At 42.8% G+C, this 17,466-nt stretch overlaps 1 protein-coding gene across 1 annotated transcript in view; it reads left to right on the top strand.

The window, feature by feature from the left end:
- Window positions 1–17,466, top strand: part of NDUFA10 (NADH:ubiquinone oxidoreductase subunit A10) — a 38,753-nt gene that overhangs the window by 7,147 nt on the left and 14,140 nt on the right. The window contains exons 6-9 of the mRNA XM_054069441.1: window positions 1,393–1,472; window positions 5,196–5,250; window positions 8,879–8,964; window positions 16,931–17,039. Of these exons, the coding sequence (XP_053925416.1) occupies window positions 1,393–1,472; window positions 5,196–5,250; window positions 8,879–8,964; window positions 16,931–17,039 (330 nt within the window). The remainder of the gene's footprint in view (window positions 1–1,392; window positions 1,473–5,195; window positions 5,251–8,878; window positions 8,965–16,930; window positions 17,040–17,466) is intronic.

Genomic DNA, 17,466 nt, shown 5'->3' with positions numbered 1-17,466 from the left:
ATTTAATTTTTTACTAAAGAATTCTGAGGTCTCAAATGCTTAGTGACTCCTGCTTCTCTGAATGCATGTCTGTGCGTGTTAGTGTGCTGGGGGGAGCTGAAAGTGTTTCGCAGTGTGATTTCCTGCTCGTTGAAGAGCGAGGCTGATGATTGCCAAAGGGAGGCAACTTTCAAGCCGTCAGTGGAAGGCTGTACTTACTGCTTTGTGATCAGCATGGCCTGTGCTTTAGGGAACAAGATTCTTTTGTCAAGGAAAACTATTGCTTTTTGTTTGAGCAACTCCAGGGCCAGAATTAGGAACTTTGTAATGTTTTGTGGGAACGTGTGAGTTCTTGGCCCTTGTGACCACAGAGGTCGGTGGCATTTTTGAGACCTTCTGGCAGAAATTGCCAGAACCTTTGTGACCTCCTTGGGGCAGTGGCGTGGCTGAATGCCAGTGCTTCTTTGAGGGCGGTATCTTGGGGCGTGCTGCCATCTTGGCAGATGGTGTTTCACTGATATTGAGCTTGCTGTTGCTTCAGGGCATTGGAAAAAGAATAGCCCTCCAGTGGGCCCAGCAAGCAGAGGCACTTTCTGACACCAGTGGACATCTTGGATGAAGAATTCAAGCAGGAAATGTAATGTGATTTTAGGATTGAACTGAAGGAGCGCATAGTAGATAAGAGAAAGTCCTGTTATTTTGCAAATGTGGCATCAAAGTGCACTGTGTGGAAGATAAACTGTGTAACAGCGGGTATGATAACCATGGAATCTCAAAGAGATCTCGGAGTAGATGGTTGCCCATGCAGTTGTCTGAAACTGGGAGTGGATGCACGTTGGCCGTCTGGTTGAAAAGGCAGACTCAGACAATCTTCTCTTATTTTCTGAATGAATATATATAAATTCATGGGTATCTAGGGTCTGTCGCTCCTTGGAAAGCTTATCTTTTTCAGGCTGCTGGTGTATGGATCTCTTGGTTTATGCAAACTTGGGGAAAATGAGGCAATCCCTGTAATAGACTGAAGGAAATTGGCTGAAAGTTTTTTTCTTTTATATTTTTCTGTTTAACTTGCCTTTCCTTTTCTCTCTGGATTCACTGGCACATCAGGAAGATTGTACTTTTACGGTTAATCATTAAAACCGTGGACATAATAGTACAGAGCAAAGCAGCAATCAGTGCATACTGGCTTGTTCCTTAGAGTACTCCAGATATTTAATGCCACATAAAAAATTCTAAACACTCCAAATGTCTTATTTCTTGAAACTTTTGTGAGAGTATGTCGTTCAATTGGATGTTTGACTGCTGATAAGAGAGTGAGCTCTTAGCAGAAGGCACTGCTACACCATCTGCCCTGGAATCTGCACTGGTGGGAGAAGAAACTAATTTCACAGTGTTTTTTCTGTTTGTTTCTAGCCATATGAGAAAAAGGTGTCTCCTTCTTATCTTCAGCACATCGAGGATGCTTACAAGAAAACCTTCTTACCAGAGATCAGGTTAGTAAACCAAAATATTTTGTCTGCTAAGTCTGGGTGAAAATATTTGCAAAGCCTAAAATCTTTTCTAAAATAAACAAATAAAACCAACATCATGTGAGAAATCTTCCTTGTGCTGTGCTGTGATGATCTAATGATGGTGTATTGCATCCAGGGCGTAACAGCTCTGTGTGCTTCTGTGTCGTTTCCTCTGGAATCTAAGAAGCCTGATGCCTGTGTTAGGATACTGGAAGATTAAAAGTCAAGTCTTTTTAGGTGTGAGCTTTGTAAAGCAATGTTTTTCTGACTGTCAGCAGATTCAGGGTGGATGAAGTGTTGTAGTATACAATAGTCAATTCATTGGATTTCATTAATTGACCTACCTAATACGTTGCAAAACTGATGAGCCCTGATCTGCATCGTGTTTTTGCATCCTGCTGTCTTTGGGCATTGCAACTTTGTTATGAAGTCAGGTATAAGAAAACAAACTTTTTCATAGTTAAAAGAGCACTTTAGAAGCAAAGCTGTTTGCTGTGCAAAACCAAGTTCTGTCTCCTGTTCTGACAGTGGCCGGCACCTTTGCTTCTCTTTCTGTTAGGTTGCAACAGTGGTTGGAGCTCTTTCTTTCTTGGAGTCATGTCCAGAATACCATAGCTATAGCTGTGTGTTTGCATGACTTGAGAGTGTGGTGCAATATAAGCTCTTCTCAGGCCTTTTTGGAGAGTTTGGAATTTTTCTCTCCTAAAAAGTCCTTCCAGTTGCCATAGCTCTGGCTAGTTTGATACTGGTGTGGAGGGAGAGGAGAGAGACTTTCCGGTAAGGGACTGTTCCCTTTTCTAATTTTGTTTCTCCACCTCAGTGAGGTGTAAGACCTGACAGCGTTCCATGTTTGAAAAGGATTTGATGGACTTTTTGGTGCTGGTAAATAAAGACTGCACTGCTGCCTGCCTAGAGAGAGTAAATGGGCTCTTTTCTGGGCTTCCCTGGCCTTCTCTAGCTGGGAAGCAAGAATCTGTGTACTGTAAAATTGAGACGAGACTGTTACAGTTTGCCAGCTATCCCAGTTCCTTAAAAGAGCTCTATCAAAAACCTAATTGTCCTAAAAATCTAAAAGCACATGAACTTAAGCAGTTTTCATCCCTCAGAAGCAAATAGCTTTCTGAAAGGGAAACTCTTAAAGGTCGCAGAGCCAGGCCTACGTTACATCAAACGAGCTATAATCGTGCAAGGTTCAGTGTGTGCATGAAGCTGATCATTGAGTGACACTTAAATCAAAGTATCAATAGATCTGCAGGTATATTGTCGCCTGCTCGTTTCCCCTTGCTTTCTTGCTCCATCTCCCAGGGTAAATCGATGTAATTGTGCTGTCAGCTATTGAACTGAATAACTTCACATTGAGTTTGTTGTTCATAGAGGTGCAGGATATGGGCAGCTGCCTCCCAGTGCATCCCCCACAGGTTAGCGGCCAGCACGTGGCTATCGGAAAGGAATGGGAGCTAAGGATGGAGAGGGGAGGGTTGGAAGCCTTGGGACTGTCATCCCCCTGAGGGCAGAACTGTTTTGAATTTACTGGTGAGGAGGAAAACGCTGCTTGATCTTTGGATCAAATTGAGCCCCAGAAATACACTGTAGCGTTTAGTGAGGCCAGCTCCTAGACTAGCAGGTCCTGCTGTGATTTCAACTCTTTCCCCTTTGTCTGTACATGGTCAGTGCACTTGTTAAGCAAACACCCTCTGGTTGGCATCTTCATCAGCAGATGGGCTTACAATAGCTTGTCAGATTAATCTTTGTGCTCTAATCTGAAGAATATCTCTGTCCCCTTGATGTGGGGGAGTTGTGGATATGCAAAACTTCAGCTTTGTGCATCTCTGGACCTCACTGATGGCTTGTGTATTGAATAAATGTACAGAAGCTTCAGCTGTCTTTAACTGTTTCCCATCTTGCAGAGTGATGCAGTGAACTGTGTTCGTGCCTGGCTGTTAGTCTCTAGGCAGGTTAAGAAGGATTTGATTTCCCGATTCTTGAGGATGACCAAAATCTCATTCAAACAGGCTAAAGAGTTATTATAGACTGTTGAACAAACTACTGCATACTCGTCATGTTTGGGTTTATGTTTGCTCGTTTTCTTGCTGCTCTTGAAATGCAACAGCATAATAGTCCAGTTTGTTACTTTGAAAAATCCCCGTTATCTTTTTCCATTTAATTGGAGCAGCTTAATGCTGCTTGAAGTGACTTGTTTTATAGTTAATACTTGGCTGTCTTAAAATTGGTGCTGCCTTTCTGGTCTGACATGTTGATGAATATCTTTTCTTTTTTTTTTTTTGATAGCGATTTGTGAACTCAGTGCTGTGGTGAGAACTACCTTGTGATTTTCAAAAGCTTTTGGTTTCAGCTTGATTTTCTTTTCCTGGGCCGAAGCCTAGGACTGCTAATTGTGTCTTTCATGTCCAAGCAGCTGTTTTCACTTAATGGAAGCCTTAATAATCTGCAGAGCATCAAGTGATTTGATCTGCAGTGTTAATGCAGTTGCTGGTATTAGTCTGACCTCTCCCTTTGATTGCTGATGGTTGATCTTGAAGATGTGAGCCCATGTGCTGCGCTGTCACAGCAGCTCCCGTGGGTAGGAGGCCGTTTATTTTCCTTCTTGACTGAAGAGTCGTGTGAGGCTTTACGCTTTGTTCTTCAGTTGAGAACCAGTTCTCTAAGTGGTTCCCCTCCTAGGACCACCAGTTGAGTGGCTGACTGTAAGAGGTAGGGGTTTGTAGAAATAAAAGGCTTTTCAGAAATGTACCAGAGCCCTTTGGACTGACAAGTGTTAATGCAGACCAAGACTAACTTGGACTGCTGCAATTACAAGTTATTTGAATAAAGTGACTGCTTAGAGCAGCAATGCCAGCCTTAATCCACATTGAATTTGGAAGTGATTATGCTGAGCAAAAACCTGCAGATTTTTCCCTATGCCTTTCAGGTATGCTGTGTGGTGTTTGCTGCACCCTGCACATTGCATCCATTTTGTTTTGTCTTTAAGGCTTTGCTGGCTAAAGGAAAAGTCTTCCAGGGCAGCTGGGGCAGGATTGGGGTCAACTGTTACTGAGGGTGGCTGTGCATATGTGGTAGTGAAATATGTTCAGATAGGAGCTCCCATCGTGACCCTGCTCTGCGAGTGACTTCTTATTGGGGCTGCAAATAAGAAAACACTCTTGTAACTAGGAAGCTGTTACCTGCTTTAAATGCTTTCCTACTTACAGATCCTGCTACCCACGTTGTATCAGTCAGTTAGCTCAGTCTTAGTAAATAATGGTGAATGAATGTATTCTCTTAGAAATTACCCACAGGTGTTAATGTACTTGTAAAAAGGAAGGTCTGCTGAAGTTTTGGGTTAGGCTGGTTGAAAATTCCACCTGGCTTCAAATAGATTAGGGAATTGTAGTTGGGGCAAGTGTCCACATTAGTGAAATGGTGACAAATTCAGCACTGGGATTTTTTTAAACTTATTTTCTTTAACTGAAATTCTGTAGACACCGCAGGCCATTTGCCCTTTAAAGACAATTTTGCACCAGGAGAGAAACAACTTACAGGTCTGATAAGAATTGTATTACAAGAACTCCATAAGTATTCTAGAAAATGGAGTAGGTTCTGGTTCTGTGTATGTGCCCTTGAACTTAATTTCTGCTTCATTTTGGAGAAGGGGGGAGGGTGAGTAGAGCAGTTGTATCAAGGGAATTCAAGTTTTTCTCTTTGCAGTGAGTCCTGTGAAATTCTGCAGTACACGGCGACTGAGGCGGAGGATGTGGAGAAGGTAAGAATTTGCTGTATGTATTGATTTTTCCTTAAGCTTCCAAGACTGAAATATAAAGCGAACATGTTTTCCTAGATAATAAACTTAATGCGTTTAGTGTTTTCTTTCTATGGCGAAGATCTGGGTTGAGTCTGTACTAGAATATTTTGAGTGACTGTTTTGTCAAGAGAGTAGGAATCCCGTCTCCATCCCTTTTGCCATGATCCCTGGCTATCTGAGCAAGCAAAGCCCCTACAGACTACATCGTTATCACTAATAATTTTTTTAGTGTCTTTTGTCTGGTGTCATTTATGCCAGGTGTTTCCAAATTTGATTTGTTTTCCCAAGCAAATTCCATGAGGGAGGTTGAATTGGCATTTCCCAAGTCTCTGCTTGGCTGCACAGTGTTTGGCTGTTCAGTCAGCATCCCTGTTTGAAGTTGCTGGTTGCATTGGCTTAGCTTAGTTTGGGAGCTAATGGCATTAACCGAGAGGTAAGTCACCCCCAGCATTCAGCTTAGACTTTGACTGCCAGTTTGAGGCCCGTCTCTGTTGGCTTTTGCCATTGTGCAGCTTCCTATGAGCCAGGTGGGTGCACAGGTTCCTATGTGACAAAACAGCTTTTTTCAAAAAGCCCGTCATTATTTGGTTATAGCAAACAGCTGGATAACCAAAGCTGTTATAAGCTTTGTAACCCTGGGTTATTCATCTGTACGAGCTAGTATGTGGTACCTAAACAGCGGGTTTTTTTTGTCTCCAAATGGTTTTGCCAGCTTTGTGCCATGTCTTCTGCCAGGGCAGAGGTGAAATGCTCCAGAGCCAGTCGGTGTGGATTGTTCAGTTGTAGGCACTCCTTCCTGCAAGATGTGGGCTGATCTCGGTAGGGTTATAGCCTGTTTTACTCCTTGTGCCCATCTCTTGCTTGAAGAAGCAACCCGTGAGGAAGGAGTTTGGGGAAAATTCAACAGGTGGAGCAACCTGTCAGGGTTTGGTGGTTTTGTCCCAATAAGCAGTATGAAAAAGAACAGTGTCACCTTCTGCTGCCACCTTCCACCTCATCCACCAGCAGCGCTTGCCAGATCTCTGTGAAACAAGCTTAGAAATTCTAAGCTATTTGTGTTGGCTGAGATGCTAAGGTTACAGAAAAGTGGTCTCATTATTGAAACTGTTTTTTTAAAATCCTGCCACGTATGGTGATATATTAATACCTGATCTGACCTGGACATTATTACAGGTTGTGGTGTTACAAGGTTTAAATCATTCGTTGCTAATTTCCAGGGAGGCCAGGGCATTCCTCATGAATTAAGAAGCTGCTGCTCTTGCCTGGTTGGGAGGCTGATACTGTTGTTAACTGCTCTCTTCTCGTACTGTAGGGAGTGTGCAAAACTAATTTGGAAACAGATTTATTTTTCCCTGCAAACGTATTTAGGACTGGAGGAAATGGCAGGAAGATGTGTCAGGGGAGGGCTAGGTTGGACATTAGGAAAAGGCTCTTCACCCAGAGGGTGGTGGAGCACTGGAACAGCTCCTCAGGGAAGCAGTCACGGTGTCAAGCCTGATGATATTCCAGAAGTGTTTGAACAACACTGTTAGACACACTGTGTGAATGTTGGATTCGTCCTTTGCAGGGACAAAAGTTGGACTCAATAATCCTTGTGGGTTCCCTCCAACTCAGGTCATTCTATGATTCTGTATTCTGAGCCCTGTTGTTAGTAACTCTCTTAGTCCTGTCATCAGCCGTAGCAGGGAGTTTCCAAAGCTTTGCTGTGGAGTGGAGCACTAATTGCTTTTGCATAGGGAGTGGGAACTATAGTGGAAGTTCAGCTTTTAAATTACATAATTAAAGCAAATAATGGATATTTGAACTAGCTTATCATAGACCTTTCTCTCTCGTTACATCTTCAAATGCTTATCTTGGGGAGTTATGTTACAGCAGTTTGTTTGAAAGAAGCAGTTTCTAAACACAATTTTGAAAACTTCTAAATGTCTGTGGTATCATTTTCTGTAGTGTTTTTGAAGATAGAAATATTTTTTGCATTAACAGCTGGGTTCACCCTCAGCATTTTTCTTTATCTGAAAAGAAGGTTTCTTCTGCTCTCAGCTACATTACCTGGTTTGCCAGCTTTGCCTCTTCGTAAGAGATCAAAAGCAGTTAAAGAGCATCTAGATTTGCTCAAGGTCTTAAATATGCTTTGGCAATGTCATGTCGGCTGTTTTTTTTTAAGTTCTTGACAACTAAATTAGTCTTTAAGAAATATAAATGCCTCAAGGAAAATGATGACGCAGCCATATCACTAAGCCATTATTTCTTGCCATAAAAACTTAATACTGGTAATAGAGTGGGCCTTTATAGTCAAAACTGCTTTGTAATAGCACTTTTTTTATTGCCTTTTATGTGGTGATAGATGGAATTTGGTGTCCGCTGTGATTGCAGGGTATAATTATACTGGATTTAATGTACAATAAAGAAGCAATTTTCCTATTATTTTATCACTCACTTTACTACTGGCATCTGCTTGTTGTCAATGGATCGACAATGTGTCATCAGAATTTCAGTCCTGACCTCATAGCTTTATCCTTTTCCTCTGGAAAAGGCCTCTGAAAAGTGATGTTTGGACTTGTAACAATCCGCTCCTTCCAAGTTGCTTCAAGGTACTATATCCACCTCATCACGCACCTTAAGTGCATCCTTCTGGCGCTAGGTTGGGTTTCTTTCAGATCCAGTCAATGATGTGAGACAACCTCAGGCTTGTGTTAAGCAATTACTCAGTGGGCCAGCAACAATCTGTGTTTTTGTGATGGGGCCAGGCTGTAAATGAGGCTCAAATATGGGATTGATAAATTTGGCAATACTGGAGGAGTGTTTTGCTGAGCTGATGTTAATTCTTTGAGTGGTTCTGGATGCTGAGCTGTGAGTTTTACCTTTCCTTTCTGCTCAGGGTGCATGCACGCATGGGTAGGTCACGATGACTGATGAAATCATGAGCCTTTGGGCTTCTGTCATTGCAGCTACTTCACATGTGTTTGAGTCTTCCAGCCTGGAATGTGCCTCGGTGTCTCTAATGTGAACCACGGCAAGGGAAGCTGTTCCCACAATGTTTGTAGTGTTGCTCTTCAGCCTGTCTCTATTACTGAGCTACTGAGCCACCTTGAAAATATACCGATAGCACGATATGTTTTGTTTGCAACAAAACGATGTTAAATTTAGACTTGCTTCCATTTTTTTCCTCATTCTGCCTTAGAGTTGGGTTGTACCTTTTTGCTTCCTTTTAGCCCTGACAGCAGGCTGAGGAATTGTCTTTGATTGGGTAAGAGTTTGGAAACAAGACACATCTAAGCCTATTTATTCCCTGCCACCAACGCTCAAAGCACCAGAAACCTTAGAGCTGGCCCCCATGAGTCTTCCCAGTGCTTATGGCCAGGCCGTGACCTCTGGAGGTATGACTGGGAGGTAATGTTAGCTGTAAACATTTGCATTGCTAATAGAGCATTAGCAGTGAAGCCTTTTGGCTGGGTGACTTGTTTAATAAGTAAAAAAAACATTTGATAATATATTTTCATTATTTCATTGGTTTGGGGGGATGTCTTCATGTATTTTGGATATTTTGATCAGACAACCTGTTAGTGTGATTTTTATCTTCCGATTGCAGGTAATCGAAGACATTGAGTACCTGAAGTTTGACAAGGGGCCATGGCTGGAGCAGGATGACGTTTCTTTGCATCATTTGAGACTTTAGTAAGTAAGATATCTTCCACTAACTGAACATTTCTTGGCACCAGATCTCAGTGGAAATGGTTAAAGCCTGGAGTTTTCAAAGGTGTGTTGTTTTTGTGTCAGAAGTCAGCAGTGATAGCAGGCTTTTGTAATAGAGGTTCTTGGCACTGTAATATGGTGTGGCATTTTGCTGCTACTGCTAATTGATTAGACGAGACTCCAGACAAATAGATCCTGTTCCATTAATGAAACACAAGAACTCTCTAGGCATTTCCTAAGTGCTGTGACCTGTGGTTCCTACTTTTACGAATGTGTTTTTCTGAGCTCTTTTGTTCCTGGGTGATCACAGAAAAGCATTTCATTTTAAAACAGAGCAGTTATGCCCTTGCCATGGTGGTTTCTCTGCTGCCCTGGCAGCATGACGTCCTTGAGCACCGCTTGTTAAAAGAGGGACCTTGTAGCAATTTTTATATATGATACTGTTCAGATTTTCTAAAACTAGTCTGTTGTCTGATTTTTAAACCTTGCCAGCAATCAAGAAGCTGGCTGAACAGAGTTAGAGGGGGGGGAAAGGAATCAAGCAAACTTGGGTGACTCTTCAATTTTTAACTCCTTTCCTCGACCTCCAGTAAATAATCCTAAATAGAAGCTTTGATTGTAATTCAGTGTGAAGTATTGCAGTTCTGTTCACTCTCCGTAATAACAAGGAGGTTTATAAAGTACCGCAGTTTAAGGGTGGGTTTTTTTGTGGTTTTCTAATGTTTAAAATCCGTGTCTGTCTAGTTGGATATGAAGAGATCAGACTCCGTAGAAAATTCCATGCTGGAATGGAATCAAATTTGGTTATAATTCATTGCAAGTACTCTATGATGATCTGTCCTCCAGTTCCACTGTGGGGTGCTACTGGTGGGGCTGCAGGTGTTCCCAGAGCAAGGCTGTCAGGAGAGGTAGCCTTCCAAACTCCAGAAGATGCTGAACCAAACCACTGACGTGTATGTAAGGAAGTGAGATCAGACCTTTTATCCCTGTGTTACAGATGAAGCATCAGGAGCGCTACACGGAAGGCATGCTGCTGAACAAAATATTCCCTGGATAACTCCGTATACAGAATAGCTCTACGCTTGGCAGGCTATCAATAGTGATAACATTGCACTGAGGTGAAACAGGTTTCCCATAATGCTAAAACTTCATCTTTAGACCGCATGTGCAGGTTCCGAGTGCAGAAGAGTTACTGCATTCGTAAAAGAAAGTTTAAGAGCTACATTCTGGTCATTAATTTCAGGTTCTCTCACAGGCTAATAGAAACACAGGCATTTTTCTAAGAATTGAATGTCTGCCTCCTAATTTTTTGTCTTTAATGTGACACGCATTTGGAGGAGTAAGCTAAACTTTTTTCTAGGCTTCCAATATTCTTTACCTTTTAGTTTTCTGTGCTGCTACTCTACATGTCTCTCAAAATTAAAATTTATGTTCCTTTTCTATAACCTTTCTGTCAAGGGCTGAAGACAGATCACAGAAGAGCAGTGTTGGGTGGCATCTAAGAGAAACATATAATGATTCAGGTGCCCTTTAAGTATCTAAGAACAGGTTTCTTCGTGTAGTAATTAACGTGTAGCGTATGACGACTCAGAGCCTGCCTGTCAAAATCAGATTTTCTTTGAAAGAGAAAATGCAGTTAAGTCGCTTGTTTTCCTATAGTGTCACACTAGTGCAGGCATTAAGAAAGGATTATTAATTGCAGAGTGTAGGAGGGAGTTAAGGGAAAGCTTACAAATAGCAGTGTGTTAAGAGTGAAAATTCTTCGCAACTGTAGAAGGGAGTAAATTACATTAAGGACTGAATTTGCGCTTGAACCCTGGGGGAGGGTGAGAGGGTCTCCTGTACAAAGCTCTTGTCACTATAGCTGGTGAAAGATTATTTCTTCCGTTTGATTGGGAGACTGTTAAGATCTTGCAGTGCAACAGACTGCTAAGTTATTTCTTATGGTTTGAGTTTCACTGTTTCATCTTGCTTTCAGAACGGCATTGTCGACGTAGTGTTTGTTCGGATGGATGATGAATGTGCTTCATGTCTGCTTTGAATCTTCATTTGGTGCTGGGTATTAGGGCGTTGATCAGATGTGTAACACCTGTTCCTGTGCCAATTCTGTGCTCATGCGCATCTGGATGAGAAAATGTTGGGCAGTTGTGGGGCAGCCTGGGAAGAGCATGTTGGTAACTTCATAGAAATGTGGAAGTTTGGACAGTCTTTTCTCATGTTACCTCCAGAAATGCAGGACAGACGCCAGTCTCCCATCACAGCTTGCACAGCCTTCACTCATGAACACGTCAGGCCAGTGCCAGACAGAGGACAAACGTGTAAGGACTGAACGAAGACTGCAGGGAGTCTCCTGCATGGCTTCAGTGTTGGAATTGCATCCTGGAGCATCAAATGCTCGGGTGCTTGCTCATGAACCTAAAACTGATGTTTTCCTACCTTTTCTAATTCCCAAATAGAAGAGAGCTTGTGGTACCCAGCCTTGCGCAGTTTTGCAGGTATCCCATGCCTGCACTGATTTTTTTTTTCTTGCAGAAAGAATTGTGTGGGACACTCCTGATGGGCTCCCTGTTTCACGTTCTGGCAGGTGCTGCCCTCTCGTGGGTGTTTCTGCAAGGCTGCAGGAGGTATTTGTTTTTCCACCTGCAATTGCTTCCTTTGCTGACGTCCCAGTACTTTGCACAGCCCCTTTCTTCTGGCTTGGGCTGTCTCGGATCCGGTGCTGTCAGAGGGGCAGCACACTCTGGCCGGGTACCGCAGTGGGAGGCAGGGTGTTGAGGTTGTAATCCTGCTCCATTGCTGTTGGCTGTTGGCAGTCATTCATTTTACACCTTCAGCTTGTCTCGGGGGGGATATCGATGGGGAGGAGTGAGGAGAACTTTTTCGTTGCCTGTGTATAGGGCCTAATGCACGGAAACCCCAGCAGGGCCTCTGACTGCTTTAGCAATGCAAATAAGGAAGCTAATCAAGCCAGTGAGCAACACCAATATAAAATCAGTTGCATAATGATTCCTTTTATCTCCCTGCCTTGCCCTAGGAGAGAGTAGTGTGATTATGGGACTGAGGTAAAAGGTTTAAAATGTGTCTGTGATGTAAGCTGGAGAGATGCTCTCCACATTTTTACTTCCTCTCCAAGCGTTGTCTGACATAAGCTATTCTGCTGGCTTTCTGAAATGTATAAAGGAGTTCCTGTGTTGCCACTGTGCTCTCTTGAGCATGTTTTTATCTCTGCCCTTCCCAGTGAATTCGTCTGGCTGTCTTCATGCATTGCAAAATGAATCATGTTTTGGACTGAAGAGCTGTATTTTGTGTAACATTGCCTGTGCTGCTGGTGGGGAGAGCTTACTTGCATTAAACTTATTTCATCAGAAAAGTACACAGTTAAATCCACAGTCCACATGCTTGCACCTCCTTTAGAATTTGCTAAAGCAGAACGTTTTTTATATTAGCAAATTTTGAGCTTTTTTAAGCCACCACTAATTCAATTAAAAAGAAGAGGTATTGTCATTTGTATTGTCTTTATGAAAAGGGGATCTATTGCCGTTTGGTAAGAGTCTAACTGTGTAATAGTCTGCCACACTCTCATCTGTGCAATTTTATTCATTAATAACTATTAGCGTGCTACAAGCCCTGGGTAGTAAAATCCTCCAGTATTGCATTTGGCAGGACATCAGACATGTTTTGAGGTTGTTGATGAATGATCTTGTAAGTGCAGTAATGGGTGATTTTCTTGACACTTGTTTAGCTTTTTGGGGCTGTTGCTAACCCCAGTGCTTGGCTCCTTCCTCTACATTTTGCTCCGGTTAAATGGAACATTACAACAAAGAAGCACAGGAGTGAATGAGGGTGAGCGACCCTGCAGTACTGTTTCACAGTGTGATCAAGCTTGCTTAGCGACAGGAAGGAGTGTCCATCCTTGAATGTCTGTGGTGTTTGATTTCAACAGCAGGACTAGAAGTGCTTGCAAGAGGCGTATTGGACCTGTTTTTGAAACTTATTGTCATGGAGACTCCAAAATCTCATGAACCATTCGTGGTAAAACTTCTGGCACTATTAACACACCTGCTTTCTGTAGCACCTTACTTCTCTCTTGCTTCAATTGAAACAGCTTGTTGTGATTTCCTCTTTGTAGTGTATTTTTTGTAGACTCAAAGAGCTATTGTTGCAACTTCTCCTCTTCTCCTGCAGACCTGCTTTTCTAGGAAAGCTCTTTTTTTTTGATTTCTTAGTATTCACAGTGAGTGTTTGTTGTTCACCAAGGGAGCGGCCATGGTTCACCTTGGACATGACGTTTGTTGTGCCCCACCAAACACTGGAGTCAGAGTCCCTTTGGCAGAAGAAGGACTGTATGTCATTGCCCTGCCTTTGCTACATTCTGGAGAAAATGAGTGAGGAAGAAGTGATGAGCAAGGAAAGACTGGGGGGTGACACAGCCCGCAGCTGTCCTGTGTGCCTGCTGAATGAGCACAGGAACAGAGGAGGTCAGAATGGGAAGAGCTGCGTGCAGGAGCCATCTCTCCCACACGGCTCTCTGTACCTGTGGCATGAGTCAGGAGCTCCTTTCACCTGCTGTCACGAGCATAGGCAAAATCGTGAGCATTTCACATGCTCACTGGCTCACGGGTTTTGTATGCTACCCACAGGAGGCAGGGAAGCCGAAGCCGTCCGCAGCAGGGATTGAGGAGCCCTGCCCCGAGTAGTAAGGGTGTGAATAGTAGAGGAATTAATGCCACCTACTTGCTCAGATTCCAACCTGGAACACAATAACTGGTTGCCGAGAAGCTGGTTTTAAGGAGTGCGATAAAAATCTTCTGTTTTCCACTAGGGTCCACCTGCTCTTTCTCAAGTTACATTCATGCATAAGCACAGAGTGTAATTTAATATGCTTTCATGTTGCTGGCTGTAAGCCTCTTAGGCTAGAGACTACTTTTAGGTAGGAAGTGTGGCTTTCTAGTACTGTGTATTGTCACTTCAGTTTTTGTGATTATGCCAGCATCAATTGTTGAGAAATCATGGCTCAGGCTATGCAAGCAAGGCTTTTTGTTTGGTTGACTGATTTTTTTTTTTTTTTTTTTCTGAACAATCTGTTTCCTTACCCTGCCTCTCACCTTTAGCGAATATGGTCATAAACCTTTCTAATGTTCATTGTCGTAGGCAATCTTGGAACTTTGTGTCTTACATAGGTGGAAACAAACCCAGCCAAGCTACTTGTGTGTCATCAAGTTTCTGCAGGTTCCCTGAAGAACGTGTGTATCCTTGCTGTAAGCTGCCTGTAAGGGAAACGGGACTTTTTCCTCTCAAGAGAGGCAGGAATGTGACAGTCCCAATTCCTCAGTACCTGCTTGTGCATGTCGTGCTGGACATAATTCCTGAAGTAGATGTCTAGAGCTTTTGGAGGAGAAATGAGCTACCCATTGCTGTAACATACTTAAGAGTGTGGTTCCTGTGTAGCAGTGGAAGGAGCTCTAGCTAATAGGGTTATGGACAGCTGCAATGAGGGTGAGCTAAAATTTGATGTTCCTACAGTATCAGGACCATGATAAGCTTTCTTGCTGTGAGCTGAATTTGAAATGTCACATAATCTTATGGGTAAGTAAAGCACACACTGGGATGCTGCTTCAAGAGAACATGCTTGAGTGCCAGGAAATAATAAATAGTGATAATTCTGTGCTAGGGGAGAGGGAGAAAACTAAGGAAACGTAAAAGGTGCCTTTAAATACTTCCTGCTGAGCTGTGAATTAGTTCTGGCAAGTGAATGTAGTTTTGTGGTTAAAAATGTTGTTGTGTCGGGTGTCTTTGGGTGGTACTTTTAGGTGGTATTCAAAGCTATTTCTTAAGGTGCAGAGCAGAGCTGAAGCTGGAGAAGTTGTCACTGGTAACATCAGGTTTGCATTTTTTCGTTATGCAGTGGTTTCTTTGAAGGCAGTGGTTGTGAGAGCAAAGATGTTTTAAGAGCATCAGGTTTTCCATCTTGGCCATTAACTTAAAATAACTTGTGCCTGGGAATTGTCCTCTACAATTGCCATTTGGCTGAGAGGAAAGAATGGATTAACTGTGGACAGGGTGACTACTGGACTCGGTTTGTGTGTCAAGTTACACTTCACGTGTGCCCAGACAAATGTTATCTGCTTTCTCCTACAGACTTGTAAGGTCCCGAGTGTCTACTGCTACTTGATAGGGATCAGGCTCTCCTGTTGCTGTGTGAAGAACAGATGGAGGTGTTTATTCACTAATAGATTAATGGATCTTTCACAGACGGTGCTGTTAAGCCTGAGCTCAGGAAGGTCTTTAAATATTGCCTGCAGGTGGTCCTGTTTAGATCAAACCCCTTAAGCAGTGGTCAAGACAGCAAGCTATCTGCTTTCTGCATGATGAATGTGTAGATTGAAGCTCATAGTTCTGATCACAAGTGTGGCTGCAGGATGGATTGTACTTAAGGAATTGAGAGCTGGGACCCGAAGGGCTGCTTTCTGCTGGAGTTAGTTAATTTTAATTCCAGGTTAATTAGCAGTGGTATTAGAGCTGATTCCTCCCAGCAGAGCCCCAAGACGAGAGACTCAGCAGATGCAAAGGTGCTCTTCATGATATATGCTGGGGTTCAGAAATAAAACCAGTTACATCATCAGATTACCAATTTGAGCAAGCCTTTCCATCCCATTCCAAGCTGTCCTGGAGCTGGAAGGCTGGGAGTTGCCCACAGGTGCCAGTATGTCATGAAAAGAGCTTTTGCTGTGTTGATGAAGATGTTTTCCTGGCTTCCAGCATGCAAAATATGCATATAACGTACGTGAAGTCAGATAACATAGTAGTTTAGAGGACACATCTCTGGTGTTTGTCTTGGTTCTGTAAAAGGGAGCTTATCCTTACCTTCTCCCATCTCAGCTTTTACTAGACCATTGTATTTCCTCAGTAATTTGTCCATAGTAGGATAATTTACAGTGTGTGTGTCCAGATGTGTTAGCAGATTAGTTTACTTGTTGAAACTGGTCAGTGCTGTGACTTAAGGTCCCCAAATTTTGTGATTTAGGGATAAAAAAATTCCTTAAAAATTATTAACTTTGCTTTACTCAGGGAATTTTCTTTATTTGTCTAAATATTTGCAAAGAAATGTGATTCACTGAGAACATCACGACTTGCAGAGTCTGAAGTGTTGATTTTCAAATTTGGTCACTGTCCACTGCAAATGGATGTATTTTTCCCCAAAGAAGTACAGGTGGCGCCGTTGCTCTGTGTATAACAGCCCTGTGCAGAACGTGCCTTTCTAGCAGTTTCTCAGACATTTTAAATGTGGGATATTTGAAAGTGCTGGCGCTGTGGAGCACGGATTTTTGGTGGATCCTGGTATCTGTCACTACAGCTGCTGCAGCAACCTTCCCCCGATTCCTGCCAGGCAGGATGCTAGAGGTGCTGCCTGCTTCCAGACCCTCTACTTGCCTCAGTGTTGATCCATTTAGCGTGGGAATTTGGGGAAGAACACCACCGCACCTTAATCATTGTGAGGGTTCCTAGTGAAAACTAGTTGAACAGGAGGCAGTTAAATGAAGTTGATATAGCAAGATAGTATGTAGAATTCAATAAAACCATTGGTTTTACCTTGTTTATATATGAAAGCAAAAAGCTAAAACTGCCTTATGAAGAATGCTTCTAGGAATGATAGAGCATCTCCAGGGAGGAAAAGCTTCGGGTGGGGGAATGGAGAAGCGAAGAGAAATTGGAGCAGGAATGAGCTAGAAGCACGAGAGGGGATGGGGGGTGTGCAAAACCACAGTAGCTGTGTAAGGAAAACTGCTATATATTCATTATAATCGGAAAACAACCAAAAACTGTGGAAGTATTATTTAACAGAAAAGCTGTTCTGTAATATTTGGTCAAACTCAGCACTGATGTTGCTGTCTTTGGGGCAGGCTCTGGACTAACTACTCCTTTTTCTTTCTTCTTTCTTTTCCCTTAGTGTGCAGGAAAAAGATGGAGTGGTGGATCCGACAGCCATCCCTCTCTTCATTCCAGAAATCACAATTGGAGGCACTGAATATGATAAAATCTATTATGAGTATCGATCGGTAAGTAATACTGGAAGGGGAGCAGTTGTATGATTGCCAAACAGTGGTCCCTGACAAAGTGCAAGTGCGTTCACAAGCATCTTGTGCACAGCCTGGGTGTCCATCTCACCCATGGGGATACCCAGTTCTAAGAGTATGTTCTGGATTTTGCCCAGATCCCCACCTTTTTTGAAGTCTAGGCTCCCCACAAGAGAAATAATGAATCAAATGGTTTGTTTTGTAAGCTGATTTTCTTTGTTGATCTTTAGACGTGGACTAAAGGATCAGTGGTTTTCATTTGTTTTTGTTTCTCCTGCCCCGATTAGTCTCTGACCTCTGGAATCTAAAATAATCCTTTGAGTCAAACAAGAAAATTGGAAACCCATGGCGACTTCTATAAAGACAACTGCTTATAAAATGCTGAGGGAGGGGGTGGTTTTTCTGGAGT

Source organism: Cuculus canorus, chromosome 6 (genome assembly GCF_017976375.1).
Source record: "Cuculus canorus isolate bCucCan1 chromosome 6, bCucCan1.pri, whole genome shotgun sequence".
Lineage (NCBI taxonomy): Eukaryota > Metazoa > Chordata > Aves > Cuculiformes > Cuculidae > Cuculus > Cuculus canorus.
Note: the sequence above shows the minus strand (reverse complement) of the source record. Positions and strands in the feature narration are given on the sequence as shown.